Here is a 19649-nt window from a genome sequence, read left to right on the forward strand (position 1 = left end):
CGCTTTGCGGCCCCCTCCGGCGGGCGCGGCTCCCCATTGGCCCGCCTGGCCGCTACCGCGCGACAGTGCAGAAGCAACGTGTCGTAAAGCGCCGCGCGAAAGGCGAAGGGCGCCACGCTTCTCTCCCAGCGACCCCTCTCCGGCTCTTGGCGGCGGGTGCCGTGGGGTGGCGAAGTCGCCTCCGTCCACCTCGGGATCCTCCGTAGCAGTTCCCGCTTGTGCAGACTTGACCCGGAGCCCTGGAAAGGGTGGGCCGCTGTGGGGAAAAGCCGCGTCCCCTTCTCCGTGCTCCTGTCTGCCTTCTACCTGCCCCTCCGCCGGCCCAGCAGTTAGGCCAGCAGGCCTGCCGCCATCTTTTCGAGCGCGGCTTGCCCAGTACCCAGCACAGATAACAACCTGGTTTAAAAATAAGGTAACGTACCACAGTACAGATTAACTAGCGATGATGCTGGGGAACACCAGGTGGAGCTGTTCTTCAAAACAACGCAGACGTGACTAGTCGCGTGAAACGTCAGTGCGAAGTGTTTTTTCGTATTGGGGTGTTCAGTAAAGTCATCGTTTCTGAATGGAAAGGGGATCCGTGTTCATAAATGTGGTAATTATTACACTCGAGTGATTACAGTAGCTATGACTGAAAGTCAGAGCATAGCAAATACTTCTGTAATACCACCCACAGTATATTTGTTAAAGAAGTGATGTAGAGAGAAGTTATTTGGTGGAGTAAAGCTTTTTCTTCAGTACAGCTAGTGATAGTTATATTTTTCTTTTATTTGTTTCCTGGGATGCACTTGATAGTGACTTGCAAAACAGAACAGGCATAGGCAGGATTATGATGTTTAGTTTTCCCACTCCTTGAAATGTTAAGATCATGCCTGTCAAAATTACATTAAAATTGTGTGTTTTAAAGGGGGTGGGGGTTAAAGAGTGTGTATTTTGAAGCTTGGCTTAAGTCAAGGGGCACAATATCACAAGTTTGCATGCTGCCACAGCCCATATGCTTTGCTTCAGTGTTTCGAACAACCTCTGTAGATTTTTGAGATAAGTTTATTCTCCCTAATTGCATTTTCCAGTTTTTTGGTGGTTTCTTTTCAAGAATTAAGACTGTGATCAATTAAGACAGAAAATATATTGCTCTGCTCAGCTTGCTTGCTATAATACAAACATCTCCCAGAGAATAAACCAATGAAATTTTCGCATGTCAGCCAGAGATTTCAAGTCAACCAGCTTACAGGTTCAAGCATCTGTCTTTCACAAAAAGTAAATAAGGGTTCTTTAAAGATCTTCAGATACCTTAAAACAGGCTGTAATTGTAGATGATAGTTCTTGACCTAATCACATCTCCAGGACAGTCTGAAGTGTGTTCAGAGTCATGTATCAGCACGGATGTTTTAATGTCTGTTTTTTATGTCTGTTTTACCTCTCTTCTGGACACTGTTTTGATTCCATGGAGATAAAAATTACTAAAGAAACCAAAAGATAAAAATTTAGAAAAGTGAATTTACAATTTGTGAACAAGGTATGGAATGTTGAAATTCAGTATTACCAGTCTGTCTCTCTAGTGAAAGCCTCATCTCAAGATCCAGATTTACATTCAGATTCTTCTAAAATTGTGTCTTACTCACATAATTGTGCATTAGTCCTTCAACATGACATTTCCAACTTGGTATCCCAAGCGTGTTTTTAGATACCCTTGAAAATGTGGTTCTGACAACGGGTTTTTTAAACAAAAAGAAGGATCATGCTCTTTGGACAGCAAAAACAACCAGTAAGAATTCCAAGAGCAAGAAGGATGTTTCACTGAAAAGTCATAGGCTGGATAAGATCGTCGTGAAGTGTCTACAGCCTTTTCTCTTTTCACACAATGCATCCACATTCATTCTGATTTGTCTGTGGAATGAATTTTCTATAGTAGTACCAGAAGCAGTGGTAGCATACTTGCACTTAGGGCTAGTCCCCGATGTGGCACTTTTCTGGCACTGGCTTCCAGCTCAAGGAGAACTGTGCTGAATTCAGTAATGCTGAATGCCATACCACTTTATTTCTTAGCAGACTTTGACAAAATAAGAGCTGTGGTAAATATAACAGGAAGTTTAAAAATGACAAGTCTCACATTTTACATAAAGATTCACAAAAGTGTGACAAAATATCTGCTTATCTGTCCTAGCCAAAACAAGAATCCTGTAATGTCTGTAGTAAAAAAGTCAATGAAATTAAAAAAAAAAATAGGCTGGGTTTTATTCATGCATTTGTTAATAGCACATTTATCTGACCATTTTCACATCTAAAAAATATTTCGGCTCTGTGACACAATAGATCTGGACTTTGTATTAAGGCAATTTTAGTGAAGACTGCAACAATGGAGTGCTGTCTACTGCCTTGGTCAGGACTGCCCGGCTCACTTCAGTAAGCCTCCTTCAACAAGACATCTGAAGGTGCAAAGCTGTAAGAAAAATGGAGTGTAACCATAGCCATAACCTGACTTCCTACTACCGAGGCAGCAGGAGAATAACTACCGCAGAAGTCAGGTAAAACCTCATAATTTCGTTTTCATTTGTGAATGGTACTGAAGGTACTGTCTCAGTCTCTGAAGACAGCTACATGCACCTTGTCTAAGACTATTATTTTATAGCTTGCTGTATTTGTGGAGAAACAGACAGTTCTGCTGTCCTCATAAATGGATTGATCATCGTGCCTTTCAGCTGGTGACCCTCTCTGGAGAGAGCACCACTCTTGCATGGCCTTACAGTTCATTATCTCCCTGTACACTTCCTACAGAATAGAAAACTTAATTTTTTAATCTTTGTTGTCATCACAATGCAGACCTCTGACCTACAGACACAGCCAAAGCCATTTGTATGTCTGCTACTCCAGTTGCAGTGTGCGAAAGACCTCTCTATCACATTTTAAGCACTGCGGGAAACATGGTCATTAAGTTGGTCAGCAACACTGGCTATATTTTGCTCTGACTAAGTATATCCAACACTTTCATAATGCAAAAAAAAATCCCTTTTTTTTTCTTTTTTTTTTTTACCATCAGCTGATGTCTAGGCATAACTGAATTTCATTGCCCAAAAGGATCCCCGAAGATCCAGATCTAAAGACAGCCTGGAACTGGTTGCTCCTGAGTGATGAGCAATGGAGAGGCCAGTTACTCCTGCTGCCATGGTGGAGTTGGAAGGGGTGGTGACAGCACGTAATGTTTTTATGAGTGACAATCCATTTCCTGGACTACACCATAGCCAAAGAGGCAGCAGAGCCACAGGTATTTCACTGTCCCCCCACCATCTACTCCCTATTTTGTTTTTGCCCATAGCTGTCTGCAAGCTTCTTGCATCATGATTCTTACCTGTCTGAGTGACTTAGAAGGCAGTGCAATGCTTGTTAAAAGTCAGCTGAGTTGCAAAAGATGATGAGATGCAATAGTAAAGAAATGGCAAATTCTCAGTAGCAGTTACAGTATGTTACTCTGGGATATCTGGTTACATTGAGAACCACAAACTATCTGCAGTTATGTTGTTTCATTTCCTCAGGTAGACTATGCCAGAGGGGTCTCAACTTCTGTCATTTTCCAAAGTAGAGACCTGGTGGAAGTGACAGAGTGAAAGTAATTTAGCCACCTATTGAGAAAAATAGAGGGCAGGCTTCCTGTGCATCTTGATATTGCTCACTTGCTGTTGTTTCTAGTTAAATATACCTGCTAAGAGTTTAATCCACATGAAAACTTCAGTGAATTACATTTCCCTTTTTCCAAAGTTGGCTCAAAACACTCAGCTGCAGAGTCATTTGTTCTTATTTCTCAGCTCACTATTTTGAGGGTGGGATGGAGTGTGGCAAAGAACAAGATTCTTAATGTGCATGTCCTGGTATAGGTGTTCCTGGAAGAGTTTATGAGATTCTCTGAAAGCCAGCATTGTAGTTGAATGTTGTGAGTGAAGGCTGGACTTTTTCTCTTGCATTGCTTTCCATATAAAGACCATGACCTTTGATCTACAGGTTTGCCAGACCAAGCCCTGCATTCCTAACAGATCTTGAGAAGGCACTATTCACTTCAGATTCTTTGGAAATTCCACCTGAATCCTAGCAAACCTGGATCCATGTTCCTGCTCTCAGTATGCACTTACCACTTACCTCATATACTAACAAAGGAAGTTCTGTTGCGATTTTAGGTGGTGGTGATTCATTGTAAAGAAAGTACCATGTTCAGTTCTGTGCTATTTCATGAATTGTGCTATTCCCTGAACTCAAGCGTGTTTCATATCCTGTGGTACCATGCTCTTTTATTACTGCTTACATGAGTGTTACTGAATTAATGTACATTTGAGATTCTCTGTCATGTTAGCTGTGGCACCTCAGTGTAGAAAACCACCCATAAAACTAAAAACAAGTTTCTGCTTTCCCTTCCACCACTGAAGAAGTGTTAGTTAGTGAAGAAGCATTAGACTAAAGATTGCTTGGGATTACAGATACTCAAAAATGTTCGTTGTGTACCAAATTCAAATGAAAGGCAGTGATGTGAAGTGAAAACTGAACACTGGCTGTTGTTCAGAGGCCATTAGACGTAAGATTTATTATCGTAAGTTCCAGTGTTATTGAGCAGTGCTTTGTTCACAGTAGTTCTGAATCATGATCCACCACATATCTGACTACTGACTGATCAGTTAGCTAAGGGACTTGTAAAGCCTCCTGTAAATTAAGCTGAAGTCCAGCAAAATCAGGCTGAAGTCTCAGTTCAGTGTTGTGAGATGACGTGCCTGATGACCAGCCTAGGGAGGTTTTTCTATTTCACACTCCTTTGTCTTTGGTTTTCTTCACTTTACATTAGTTTTTTTTTCTTCTGTAAATATGTGCATCTGAGTATCACTAAAATTGCTGTGGGTTGGACCTGATGAGCTGAACCTGAACAGTTAATGTCAGATATTTTATACCCTCTTGGGTGCTTCCAGCAAAAAATTAATATTTCCGCCTGCAGTCTCTTGTTGAACTGCTGTCCTCCATTCTACTGACTCTTCAGCTACATCTTGACAGTGTATATTTCCCCAGTTTTACGTTTCAACTTGCATCGGTACAGAGTTGTAAATACGTGTGTTATCTAATCAAGAAGAGTGAAAACCTATATACCACATGCCAAGGCTTAAGGAAGAATAAAATACATACTGTCTGGAGACTTATTTCCCAACCTCTAAATGCCTTTTTTTTTTTCTCCTCTTCTTTTTTCTTTTATGCAAGTTGAGACAAAAGCACAACTCGTAGAAACTTAGCTAAGCCAATTAACACCAATTCCATTGTGTTTCATTGCACTTAGATCCAGATGCATCAAGATTGGTTTTGGATGTCATAGTTACCATAAGTATTATAAAGAATGCTATCACAAAGATTTCTGTGGGTCTGTTGCACACAGTATGCAATAAATCACTACTTCGCTTAGCAACCACTATAGGAATAGTAACCACCTTGAATTCCTATACTATTCCTAAGGACAGAATATTCTAATCATCGGTTCAGATGGGAGAACTCATATAGATAGACATTCAAAATGAAAAGTCATTACTACTGAAAATGCAATTTATCATGAATCACTATGTATATATGACTGCTTACAAAACTTGAAATGCGTCTCTCTGGGGTGAAGGTAAAAGAAAATAACCACATGCAACTATTGAAAAATAACCTGTTAAAAGCATTTCTTACTGCTGTAATTTCTTGAAGATGAACCTTCTAAATGACCATGGGTCCAACAAAGCATGAAAATTTATAGCTCCTTAATATACTATTATTCAGTGTCTTTCCCATTGTGCTTTTTGAGTCTATGGGATGCAAGACAATGTGTCATTTTTCAACAGGATTAATATAGCCTCTTTAAATATAAATAAGGAAACGCTGTATTTCATAATGTGGTCAAACATGTTCAAGAGTCTTAACATTGTAAAACTACATCATCACTGTTTGTTCCAGCGTCCCCACAATTCTGCTTTAGTTACCCTACGTTCTCTAGCATTCATTAATATTGCCTTTATAAAAATTGAAACAAAACACCAGCATTTGTATCAATAAAATGTTTTCATTGACATGTTGTTTCAAAAATACTTTACAAATATATTCTCATCTTTATACCCAGAAAGTCCTGTAAGGTGAAAACAGTACATTGTAGTCCTTCAAGGTAGGCTCCTGTATACTTCAAAATCACCAACACTTCAAAGCAGGAAAGAAGAAAATGTTAAATCATAAGGAAATTAAGACAGTCACAGGACCTTATTTCAAACTGCAAATGGTACAGTATCTGATGTCAATCTTCTCTTCGGTTTTAGCATACAGTCTGAAATAAAGTGAATTCCTGAAGCAGAAATACAAATACCAGTCCTCGATCATCCAGATCACTTCAAAGTAGCAATCACTGTGAAATACTCTTTGTACTTGCTAGTGTGTAAGGAAATCTTTTCTATACATATTGAAGGTGCAGTTATTAGATACATACACCTTTTGCTCTGGAATTAAAGGAAGATACACAACCTGACACTGCTGTCTGCTGTTGTTGTTTTTCCTCCCCTTTACTTACTTTCTTCCTTAAAAAGAATTGAAATTGCCACATGAAATTCACAATATAAGGTTTTTCTCTATAGAAAATAGAAGTCTTTGATATACAGATACTTTTTAGAAGAGGTTTGAGACTGAAATGTGAGATGCAGACAGAGGTGCAGGTCAACAGGAGACATTACAAATCTATAAGCTGAATTCAGATTTACGTTTCATATACTCCTTTCATAATTGCTGAGGAAAACCTGCCAAACTCTAGAAAATGCTGAACTACAGCTGCCTGGTGTTTGGATTTGGACATTCCTGGATTTGTTTCCTTCTCTCATATAAGCATAAAACCACCAACCACTGTACTAATTTTTAACTAAATTTAGGAAGGGTAGATACCCAACCATCAGGCATTGCATCAGAAATCTCATTATTACATGGCTTGTACAGGTTAGAATGGTAATTTCTGTTACCATTTTGAGGCAGCAACCCTCATTAAATACTATTTTTTTAAATATATATATATTTGTGTAACAAAACAGTCTTTTATTGTACAAACTACATTTTTAGACTAGAAGTCTATCACCTGCTGTATTAAATGCTACTGGAAATAACAAGGCAATCATTTTCTGACAGTAACTTCAATGGTTTCATGGCCTCAGCCATGAAGTTCATGTTACTTTTACAAGTTTCACAATTTTAGGGACTACTTTCCATAATCTCATAAACTATCTTTAAATACCTGCAAATGGCTGTTGACTTGGAGAAAAGCCTCTGAAACTACAGCTGTTTCTTAATTACTCCCAGCAAGTGTCCTTAGATGGTCTTTTGATCAACTGTGGCATATAGCTTCTGAGAGAAGGGTCAGTTTTCATGGGGCTTTTCATTCAAACCAGCCTTCCAACAGTGTGTGGAAGGCTAAAGGCTGATTATGTCTTGCTAGAGGTATCAATGCAGTTACGTTTTTGTAGTAAAATGACGTATACATTTCTGATTTGACTCCAGCTCATTAATTCAGCCTAAGGCATATACTTTGAATGACAGAAACACATTCTATAAAAGTCATTATGTGCTCTTTATGGATAACATTGTCTGGAGACAGATGTCATTAAAATCTCTACTATAACTCTATAGTCTTCCTCATTTGCTAGGTCCACAAGCCAAAAATACATCTTTATATACCTTGGACTATCAATACTTCACACAGAACTACAGAAAAAGTGGAAGTCACACATATCCTATCATACAGTTTTATATCATAGTATGCTGGGAGTCTTGTTACACTTCTATAGACATAGAGAAATCTCAGAACATTTACAAAGTATATGCAAGATGACTTTAGGTTCAAGTCTCGAACCAAATTAATGAGTCCATTGAGAGAAAATTTAAGTATTTAACACACTGCCATGGTGAGCTAGAAGGTTAACACCAAACATTGAAATATCTGGAAATAAGTACTGAATGTTTAAAGCATGGACACTACATACTGCTCAAAGGTCTTTTGATGTGTTACATATATAAACATGAGGTAGGTTTTGTTCAATAACGTAGAATATTGGTAAGAATATTAAAAAACAAACCAAAGACCAGTGAACCAATGTGAGCTTGCTGTAAAACCAAAACAGAGGAATAGTTCTTGATCTATACCAAATGAACTTTCTGGAATAAAATTGAGTCTGCTGCAATTCAAGTCTGTAAATGTGAGTGCAGGCTAAATTCCAATTAAAAAAAAAAAGGATGGAACCACAGTATTCCCTTCTCATGTGACTCGCTTACAATTACAGATATGTACAGTTAGCAATTGATTTTACACAAGCACCAGTGGGCCTACTAAGAACTGAACTGATTTCAGTCTCACTGGTTACTCAGCTTGGTGAGACCCTCACTTCTGTTCTCGGATGCCATATTGCAGTATATTCTAGGCATACCTAAAAATGAATGAAAGAATAAAATAGTTATAATAAAATACACAATTCTTTGGTAGCTTACAGCACTAGCTGAACTAAGTAAACTTAACAGTCTAATACAGCTTTCATTTTACTCTGGAGTAAAAACTATTGACAGCTTTTTGATATTTATTAAGGACTTTTATGAAATTGAAAGTGGTGTAAGCACAACACTCAGCCAATGTATGTCAGATAAGTCTCATTGGAATAAAACTAGGAAATCAATCCCCTATGCTGTTACTGGATTTATTAAATGCAGCGTGATTTCAGATTTAAAGTTTAAGTCTTTTCATCTAGATTTGCAGCTGTGCAAGCAAGTGTAAAATGCTACCAAATCCACCCTAGCTTATTTTACAAAGGCAGAAGCTTTCTTTTGCTCTTACGTATAGCAGCTCAGGCCTTTGCCTTCACAGAAATGAAAGGCTTCCCAGTCCAGTCTTTTATTTTTACCTTATGCTATAGAATTAGTATGGAGTTGTTTTAAATAAGCGAAAAATGTCCAAAATTGCTCCTTCCCTACTATCCATCCCTGTGGTACAGACAGAAATATTTTTATCAGGGACAATATGAAGCAGTGACGCAGAAGAGAGCTAGACTGTCTGTATTGGTATAGTGTCCCACCATGCACAGTGATTTGCATGTCCTAGTTTTAAACCTGGATTTTAATTTTTAAAAGCCTTATGAATGCTTTGAAAGTTACCTCATGTTTATAAATAAGCATTTTTCTTTTGGGAAGTCATCTTTGCCATTGTTGCTATGGGAGGGCAGGGGCAGAATGGAGAAGGATCAATTAAAAAAAAAAAACCCTAATGGAGCCTCACAGGGGAAGCCTGTTAAGTAAAGTTAGTGTTCTGTGGCAGAATTTTACAACCAAGCACTCTAAGAATTAATGTATAAAAGAACAGCAGTCTAAATTATTGAACTCAATATGGTTAATGGGCTAGCAACCATGAAATCACACAGTGACATTTTTACATTCAATTTTCAAACTAGAATACTGCCTTGTATAACTTAAAGTACTACTATACGTAACACACAACTTGACCGTTTTCCCCCCTGCTTTCTTGCAAATGAGTGATAGCATTCTGAAAGTGATTTCTACATTTTACGTAAGTTAAAAACTCTTAACAAAAGCTTCTTTTGCTTCTAAATGAGTAGACTTGTATTGTCTTTGAAAAGTCGCTCACAACGCAATGAGTGCTGAAAGTACGGAGATTTTAGAAGACCAGTAAACTTACTCATAATCATCCTCACAAAAAGCTTTTATATTTGATACTGGTATTAGCCAAACCAAAAACATAAGCAAGCTAGACACTGTCCACGTCACAGGTCAAATCTGAGGAAATTAATCTTTTGCAGTGTGTGATTTTACTTACAGGTATTGAAAGTCTTCCATGAACACTATTACTAAGGCATTTTTTACGAATTTAATAAAAAAGGCCCCATTCTAAAACCAAAAGACTGATGTGCCGCACATTTGATGTACAAATGAAAATTAAATAATTTTCATCAGACACAATGGCCATTTTGTTTTATAGGATTACTGTGGAATTGTCATATAGGTCTGAGTCAAAAAAATAGGAAACGGGAAACACATACTGAATGAGGGAAGCATTTTCCATATGTACCTCTGGAAAAAATCAATTCCACCAACTGTATTTGCCTATTTTTTATGCCAAATACAGCATAAGAATGAGAACAGGACACAGCCAGCCTGTTTTTCTCAAAAATCTTTTTTTCTTTTGGAAGAGTTGATGGCTCCTTCCTCCTGCTTGTTTTGATCTGTAATTGACAGCTTTTCCCAAAATACAGTGCTGTAGCAATGCCTAATGAAGGTCCTTGCTCAGTTGGAAAGGATTGCAGCAAGTAGATTTTTTTCCTCCCCTCATGTTTAATACAGAAAGGACAGGTCCTTCATGTCAAATAGTAATACCAATGTATGTACTTAGCAGAGTGCATCTTGGCATATTGCTGATTCCTTGAGTCACAGTGATGCACATCACACAAAAGGCAACAGCAAAAGATTTTAAGTATTCATTAGTTCGAATAAGTAAATGTCTACTATTTTGCCACAGCACTAAATCATTACAGATCTTAAATAAAGCTTTTTTCTTTTGCTCTTTGTCATACAGCGTAAATAGAATATTGGCTTACATAAGTAACTATTGCTAATACAAAACAACGATGCCCTCATACCTGTAGAAATAAAATAAACTGTAAGAGGTCAGAAACTTGGTTCTTCCACAGTAGGTTTGCTTTGCTTCCTGTCATACAAGATGTTATCACTCTACAGTGGTATGTTTTAGTCAAAAGCATTTCATACCTGAAAAATGGATTCTTTAAATCAAGGATGTTACCAGATTTAAATCCTGTCTGGTCCACCATAGCCACAATCTGAATATCATAACTTTGTCTGCATCAGAAGGAGAAGTATAAAAAAGAGGTAATGGAACTAAAACAATTATAACATCTTGTGTGAAAAAATACCAGTGTAGTTACCGTCTGAATAATAACAACTTTTAGTATAACGAGCAAAAGGAAGTGTGTTTGCAGTGGTATCAGTGCAAGGGCATGTTTATTTAATCGTCTCTAGAAAAGTAAAATTTACAAGATGCTTAAGTGATTTTAAGAGTTTGCATCTGAAAAACATCATAATTTTGCGTTGATAGTATTCAATAGTGAAAGATCTTTTTCCCCCTCTCTGACAGAAATACTATAAATTTCACCATTAGTAAGTACAATCAGAGTATTATTTCATGATCAAAAATATCTAACTGGCCAAAGAGCATTGGGTTCACTCTTGTCATAATCCTGGATTTAACCAGGAAGGATACTTTTCACAGGACTTTTTGCAAGAAACTGAGTTTACACAGAAAAGTAAAGAGGACCGACCAAGCAATTGAGAGCATACCAAAACGCTGAAGCTGACTAAAGCTGGTCCTCCTGCACGGAACAGCAACTGCAGAGTTACATAGAGGTGCTATGTTGATCCCAAAAGCAGATTAGCTTTGCGGCAGGACTTGTTAGCTCAGTGCTAACGCATGGTTAACGTACTTCTCATTCTCAGTTGGCAAGGTCACTAGCTCAGGTGTCTCTAGGCTGTGCTCCATTGTAGGTATGCCTTATGTATTGACATCTTTACAGCAGTGGCTGTGTGATCACTTTGTGGCATACAGTGTTTCTTTCATATATGAAAATAAGAATACATTTTACATTTGCAAGAGACATATCACAATCTGTATTATTTATTTTCTCTAAGAGGAGTTTCTCAGCAGAAGATCTGGAAATTTGACAAGTCCCAAATGAAGTATTTGTTGCTGATGTGATTAAAGAGCCCTGGAAGTATTACCGATTTTGATGTCACAGGAATCACCTGACTGATCAGCATGCTTCCCCCCCAAAAACCCCCCCAAGATTCACTTTCCTATATCAAGGAGGCTTTGTTTTCTGTTAAAACTACACATAGACATAAGCAAACCAGGCTGCAACTTGTGTGACCCAGTCACTTGAAGATTGTTTTCAAAGCAAAGCGTACAAGTGGAGTTAACCGAACACTTGACTGACAGCAGGAACAGCAGAGAAGTCTGGTGAGGAAATATGCCTTTCCAAAAGCAGCCACCTTCGTTAGCAGTAGTGGAAGGACAAAAAGCACATGAAAAGCACTACTTTTAAACAGGGGAGCATGTCCATAAGGATTTTTTTTTCAGAATTAAAAATGTGATGGATTTGGGATCAACCCCACTTCTCCTTGTCACTGCACAGGACTTGCTGAGAGATGGGATGTTGGGGCTTCAGGCAACCAACCAGGCTGCTGATGAAGACATGGCCAGAGATTACACTACCAGATCAATGTGTGGAAGATGACTGGACGTAACCTGAGAAAATTGCTGTGTGTGAAAGATAGCAGAGTGGAAAGCTGACAAAAGCTGCAAGTAGCACTGTGAGGGAAGGCAGGATGTGACAGGTGGTTAAGGAGAAGGTATGTGAGAAGGAACATCACAGGTAACGAGTGGAACATGGAGACCTTTTGGTGAGCAGTCTCATACGATCAACAATGCCTACATAACTGTATCAGTGATACGATATAAATTGGTAATGGTACCAGAAATAACAAATGTGGGTACAAGCGTGCCCAAAATTAACTGGTGACTTTTGGGTACCTCTAACAAGAACAGCCACACAACAAAATCTGCTTGGGAAGCTTTTACACTTACCTCTTATTGGCAACAAATAAGACTTTCCCTGAGACCGTTTCCCCTTCTTTAGCAAAAAGGGGTGTCTGAAGAAGGCAGCGCACTTGATACCAGTGAGTGAGAGGTTCTGTCGGTGCAGTAGACAACCAAACAGTTACCCTAAAACAAACAAGAAAAACGATCTAGACTTTCTCTCTTGTCTTCGCTTTTTGGAAACAATTTTAAGTTGTTACACCTTTATGCATGTGAGGCCTCAACTGCTCATAATAAACTTGAAACTGCCTTCAAGTAAAGTGGAAGAGTGATTCTACCCTATGTTGGGAAATCAATACATTATGCCTCATTTTCTTTATGTATACTGTGCCTGTCACCACCCGATCTGTGTACCTAAGCCAATTATGGAGATTAAAAAAAGAGACTCTTTAGACTCCTGTTTTCTCTTCGTTCCACACTGCCAGGACAGAGAATACTAATTTCTGTCTCCTCCTACCACTCAGACAATTTCAACAAATTACAGGAAATGAAGGTTTGTCCTGCATGTGGCAATCCAACTCTTCACAATGGTAGTTTCATCCTTAAACAACACCCCTGAAGAAGGTCCTATACCTAGTTTTCACTTGCAAGAGATACTTCAATAATATATTGAAAGGTTCTGTAGGTGCAAAGAAAGGGGTAACACAGGTAACACCGCAAGTCCGATCCACAGAGATTTTAAGTGTGAAGATAAAGAACTTCCAGAGTTGTAGAAACATGAGAGTTGCTGATTAAGCAATTGCCTACTCCAAAATGGAGGCATACTCAGCGGACGATTTCCATCAATTCCTACAAGTCTGCAATATTCTCTACTGTTTTAACTGATTTGGAGTTCCTGGTTCCTTTTTTAAGATTAAAAATTTTACTGTCAGCTGTTAGAGTAAATACAAATGCACATCTGTACTTTTTCTTCTAATGGGTATACTATTCTGAATTCTTGACAATCCTCATTTCAAAAGCTAATAAAAGGCATTTATCAACAAAAATATATAGAAGTGCATTTTACAATTTAGGAAAAAAAATCACCTCATATAAAACTAGATCAATTTAACTGGGAAATCAACAAATCTTAACTAAGAGCTATATACAGATAGCTGAAATCTATGTATTGACTACCTGAGCAAGTTTATCTAATTTTCACCTACTTAACTATACCACATGAATGTCCCCATTTTGAAATAAATGCCTCGTGCTGCAGTGAAAAATTTTCTCAAGCCTGGTGAAATTTTCTCCATTTCCATTTTGTTAGCTGGAACTTGCAACCTGCTCTCCTTTTTGCCCACAAACAAGACCAGCCCAAATGGGAAAATCCAGCTCATGTTTAAATGCTGCTGCTTTACTTACAATGTAAAACAGAAAGGTATATAATATTACAAAGATCAGTATTGTGTGGAACAGTGCATTTTGACCCTCAACAATTCCTGTATGTGATCTAACATAGATAATGTGCACCCCAATCAATGGGAAGCAAGATCACCACCATTTAGTCATAACACTAGCTCTAGGTCATCATACTTCTTGTTACCGCTAGAAGGCATCATTTCTTTAAAATGACGGAAATACATTAAAAACAAGGTCAGCACCAGATAAAGGTCTAATTCTGGTGCACTTTGTATGAAAGATGTGATTTTTTTTCCCTGTAGTTAGTATTTCATAGAAAGAAGGAAAAAGTACTTACAGTGATCCTACAAATGCCACATCAAACCAGAAGGCCAGGCCATGGATTAGTCCGGACTGCATCATTTGGAAAATAAAAGGAATTTCCACTCTGTAGGAGAAAAAACAATATGCTGCCAAAGTAATTTCCAAAAAGTACTGGAAATTCCACCAGAAACCAACCTTGTACTGATTTATGTATTTCCATTCCCATTCATCAGTTTATGTCTCAATTTTCCATATATTTAGAAGGATATGCTCTTTTTCTCTGTGTCAATAGAATTAACCAAAGGCACTGATTTAGGTGTTAGTTTTTTGTGTGCCTCATTTGATAGTAGAATCAGATATGCCACTGCACGTGTTCCTGCATCATTTGTGACAACACTGTAAACTGTTATAAATACAGGAGTTCAGTGTTTCCAGTGGAAAATTTGCCATTTCCAGTGAAGGACTTGGATTTAGTTTAAATACTATTTTGAAGAGGAAAATGTTCTACTACAAATTTAACAAACAGAACTACTACTGGGGCCAGAAGGAAAAATTGAGCTGCTTGAGCAAGAGCTATCACTGGCTATATAGTTGAACCCAAATCTCACACGCTCTTGCAGAAACATAACATTTGCATTCAGGTATGAACATGATAGTTCTGAGAACCATTGAAGGAAGTCAATGCTAGCCAGGTGAAACTGGAAAGCAATTCTCCAGTTGCCTCCCCCTCTTAGAGCAATTCTTCTCTCTCAGTAGACCATGTCATTTATGCAATTAGTTGTGACTCATGTTGAAACAACAAGGGTTCAGAGTTTCAAAGACAGTCTGTGATATTTTCCCCTTATGACAGTGTCTTGCAGGCACTTGAAGTACATCCTCAAGTTCTCCCATACGGTACATTTTATTTCACAGATGTACTGAGACAGAGGCTTCTCTGCTGTCATTCTGGGACACAATGGATGCAGGTTGGTTTATATGTAAGACTTTCCAACTAAAGATTTGAAGGAGCTCTGGAGGGAAGTAAAGAGTTACAGCTGACTCCTGTTAGACTGGAAAATACTTAAAACAGAGATACACAAGAGTTCAGCAAGGCAGCTTGGGATGACAACATTTGACAAGGTGTTTTAGGATGTCTACACAGAAAACCAAAAATTGCCTTTTAACTAGATTTAAATGTGTCCCAACATATAATGCTAAGAAGTAAATACTGTCCTCCAGAGCCCATTTTATCTCTTTCAGTAGGAAAATTTTGTGAACTGATCTCTGGTGTTTCACAGGCTCACAAACAGGCTTCTCTGTTAATGCTAGACAAATCGTCAGGCAGATTAACACTCTGGTCCATTACGAGTGGTGTACTAATCATTCTGGCATGCCACCTTCCCTCCTCTACGTCCACCACCAAAGCTTCCTCTGTCTCTGGGCACCAACAATCAACAGCCAGCTACAAAAATGAAAGATTAAGAGTAGATTGCTGGTGTTTGCTGACCTATGCAAATCTTCCTCAGCAACTTCCATGAAGTTAACGGTGTACTTCACTGTCCGGGCCATCAGAATTCTCACATCAAAAGTATCCTATGGGGGTAAAAAAAAATATATATATATTCAACCAAGAAACAATAAAATTTGTCCAGAAATTGATCACTTGTAAAAAAAAATGGCGGTTTTATTTAGCTGGTTTATTTGGGGTTGTTTTTTTTTTTAAACTACACACATTTTAATGTGCTCTTCTGCACTGCACAGTTAGGTAAGCCAAACTAAGACAGTATGGAAATACTTGAAAATTAAATTATACAGTACAGGAAGCAAAATTGCTTAATACAGATTGCCTTCTAGAAAAAAGTTAGGAGTAGTCAGTCAGCAAAGAAAAACTTTTCCCTTGATTTTTCTTTCTTTAATCACATATACTAATCCTAACCTATCACTGTTCACAAGCTCTTTTATAAGTAAAGCAAACTCTTAATATAAAGGCTTGTATCACACCGCCCCCAGTGAACCCATCTAAGAACTAAAATCTATCATCTACAGAGTAAAGGGAAGCAAATGAGATATGTGATTTTTTAAAAGAAATAACAATTTAATGTGGCTTTCATTAGGAAATGCATTTCTGATCTTCAAGGGAGGAAGCAAGCTGAGAAATCAAAGCCAAACATGTACTTCATACAGGATGCAAGTATGTGCCACAGTCCTACAGATTACTCCATTCTCTAACTGAAAGCCAAAGAGCCAGCATTGAGAATGACCATGCTATAGTCGAAGATATGGCTGAAATTCATGAAGACAAATGAGAGTTTTGTCTTGTCTATTTCAAGTACTAAAACCAGTTGAGTGCAGAAGGTCACATCAGTAGTCTGATGATCTTTCCAGATTTCTGGACAGGTTTTAGGGTCTCCATGTGACACCAGCTACATGGCTATTGCTACTTAAACTAGTTAGCCTAAAGCTAGGCAAGATTTGCTGCCGTGGAATTTCTGAGGGTGAACCTTTTCATTGCACCTACACTGAAGCATTATACTGGGGTGGGGGGTGGGGATTGTTTAGGTGTTTTCCCCAGAGAGGCAAGAAGGATTTCTCCTGCATTCTTTCTAACTAGGTAGCACCTAAACATTTACTAAAAAGAAAGAAGGAGAACGGCAGGTGCTAGATCCAAGCTACCAATAAAATAAAAGATACTTACAGATTAAAAAAAGGTTGTTTCATAATACAGAAACTTGTTTGCTTGGCTGCTTTCTCTTTTCCTTTAATTTGTGGATCAGAGATGGGAAGGGAAAAATCAAGGTCAAGTCACTTGTTTAAGAGACTGGAAAAACTGAGGGAAGCCAGTTGCATGTTAGGAAGATGGTTGTTCACATACTGTGGCTTCCTAATGTGTGCATATCTCTACACATCTGTTTGTTATTCATACCAAAACCAGGAATATTACATATAGTAGTTAACCTTTGACAGCAGCTCTGTTCACACTTGCAGTGTTAGTTCCTGGCTGTCTACTCAACAGCCACAGAGCTCTGTTAAACAGGAATGCTACTGTACCTGTAGGATTTTGTGGAGGGGATGAGATAGGGAGAGGGAAAACCACAAAAAATACCCCCCAGACATACAAACCTACCACAATAGGTTGTCGGAAATACTCATCCACAGCTGCACTGCGCAGACTGGACAGGTTGACCCCATAAAAGCATTCTTGGTACCTAGAAACAGTAACACAAAAAATGCTTAGGGAAAAATATTTTTTCTGGGTTCCAACCAGAACTGGGCACAATAACTGTAAATGGCAGGTGAAGTGTGACTAAGCACCTCTTTCCCTTTCTCCTGTCTGTCAAGAGGCCAAATTGCAGCCCTCCTTAGCTTACTTTACCTTCCCCACAGACACCCTGTACAGCACTGAGGTGACATGATCCCCTCAAACGGACATACAGAGACATTTCACACTATGCTTCTGAAGGAATCCACACAGCAAGCAGAGAATAGGGAGAAGGGCTGAGGCACTCTTAAGCTACTTTTGTGATCCTGAGCTATTCCAGAATTGGGGGTGCACCTTGTATAAATCAAAACAGTGATGAGGACACCTGTATTACAGGTCTGTTCCTTTTTATTGACATTAAAGGTCATCCTACACCAACTGAATGGGAAAAAAAGTAGTATTTTTATCTTACCAATTTATGCAAATGTGCATTTAATGTATATTCAGAGTATTTCCAGTATGAAAATGAAATATACATGATTGCAGTAATCTTCCTCCTGCATATAACCCTCTTATCAACTCATTGAAAAGTTTAATAGGTATCTTTACTTCCAGATAACAGAAACAAAAGGGGATGGAAAGAGGAAACAGCAAGGAAGCTCAACTCCTTGTGATGGAAGTGTCATCTAGATACAAAACCATGGTCAAGCCTTCCAAGTCTTCAGAAGCACTTAAAAAGGGAAACTTCAAATATCTGTCCTCATTGTTACATCATACAACTCCTAAACTATCATAACTTTTTACAAAGTGGATGAGTTAGTCTAAACTCATCTGGCAATATCCCTTTAATACTGATAAATTCTGCATTACTAGTTCTGTGCTAATTGCATAAAAGGAAGATGCCCAGATGACTGTATGCCTTAAAGATAGCTGAGAACACATCTTTAAGGAAAGAACTCAAATAAGCACAACAGAGGAAATCAGGTGACATCACTAACTGCAAGTGATCTTTTACCCTTTTCCATACGTTTGTGCAATGTATAATTGAGTTGCTTATTTATCACTGATGAGAAACACAGACAACATGCATACTATTTTTAACCACTTGCTGTGTATTTATGCTTTGTATCTTTCTATCTTTGCAAGGTTTTCACCAACAAAGAGAGCAGTCTGCTCTTCTATGGTAGACTATACATTATCACACTTTTAGGAATGATTACTGGTAAATACAAATTAATATGTGGCTCTGAAGCACAACAGTAAGCCAATCTATAGGCCTGAAGAGAAACAAAACATACTTACACAGTCTTATAATTATTATTACTATACAGATCCAAGACAATAATTCTAAGCGTATGAGAAACATGTAGCCTTTCCTTGGTATAGTAAACAGGCTATGCTAACTGCTGCATCTAATGTTAGAACACACAGCATGATTTTTGCATGGGATTTTGAAGGTTTTTTAAAGTCTTGGTGCCTTTACCAGATGAAAGTTCAAATTGCAAATCTAGATTTTTCTTTCAGTCTTTTGCTCAAGTACTATCATCCAACTGGATCCAAAACTGTATCCAATCTCTGAGACATGGGATATAGATTTAGCTAAATAGGAAAGGATTTATTACACTCAAAAGACATCTTCTGTTCTGAGTAACAAAGCTGGACAATGAATGAAAGTTATTTCTTGAGGCCTGGAATTTGAAGCTTAGCAAATCACAGGCTGTCACCAACTAGTTCCTGATGGTTTACTTCAAATGTCCAAGAAAGCCCTGAGAAAATGCTTTGTCTGAAATAGGACTTTTATAGCTCTTGGACCTATCAGGATATCCGGACCTTTTAATATTGAGAACATGAATGTCCTAGAGCAGTGCAGAAGCAGAACTACTGCACTCTAACTCATAACATTTTGATCACACATTTGGTTGAAGACATCAGAAACACTAATTTGTTGGTCTTTAGAGCACTTAGTAACCTCAAGAGTATTCAATTCTCTTGCACAATCAATGTCCTGGGCATACATCCACACAAAACTACAACTATGTGGACTGATAGGAGGACTGATACTATAACCCTCTGCTCAGGGGACATCTCAAGACAGCAATAAATTATATTGTAAACACACAAACTATTTTGTCTAGG

The 19649-nt window shown here is 38.2% G+C and overlaps 1 protein-coding gene across 1 annotated transcript in view; it reads right to left on the reverse strand.

The window, feature by feature from the left end:
* Window positions 1–8397: 8397 nt before the first annotated feature.
* The window catches only part of LOC104253465 (histone-arginine methyltransferase CARM1), a 79549-nt gene continuing 68297 nt past the window's right edge, over window positions 8398–19649 (reverse strand). Inside the window, exons 9-14 of the mRNA XM_059833509.1 lie at window positions 17439–17520; window positions 15822–15907; window positions 14370–14459; window positions 12680–12817; window positions 10789–10878; window positions 8398–8447 (exon numbers count right to left, since the gene is read on the reverse strand). Of these exons, the coding sequence (XP_059689492.1) occupies window positions 8438–8447; window positions 10789–10878; window positions 12680–12817; window positions 14370–14459; window positions 15822–15907; window positions 17439–17520 (496 nt within the window). The 3' untranslated portion in view covers window positions 8398–8437. The remainder of the gene's footprint in view (window positions 8448–10788; window positions 10879–12679; window positions 12818–14369; window positions 14460–15821; window positions 15908–17438; window positions 17521–19649) is intronic.

This window comes from Gavia stellata, chromosome Z (genome assembly GCF_030936135.1).
Source record: "Gavia stellata isolate bGavSte3 chromosome Z, bGavSte3.hap2, whole genome shotgun sequence".
Lineage (NCBI taxonomy): Eukaryota > Metazoa > Chordata > Aves > Gaviiformes > Gaviidae > Gavia > Gavia stellata.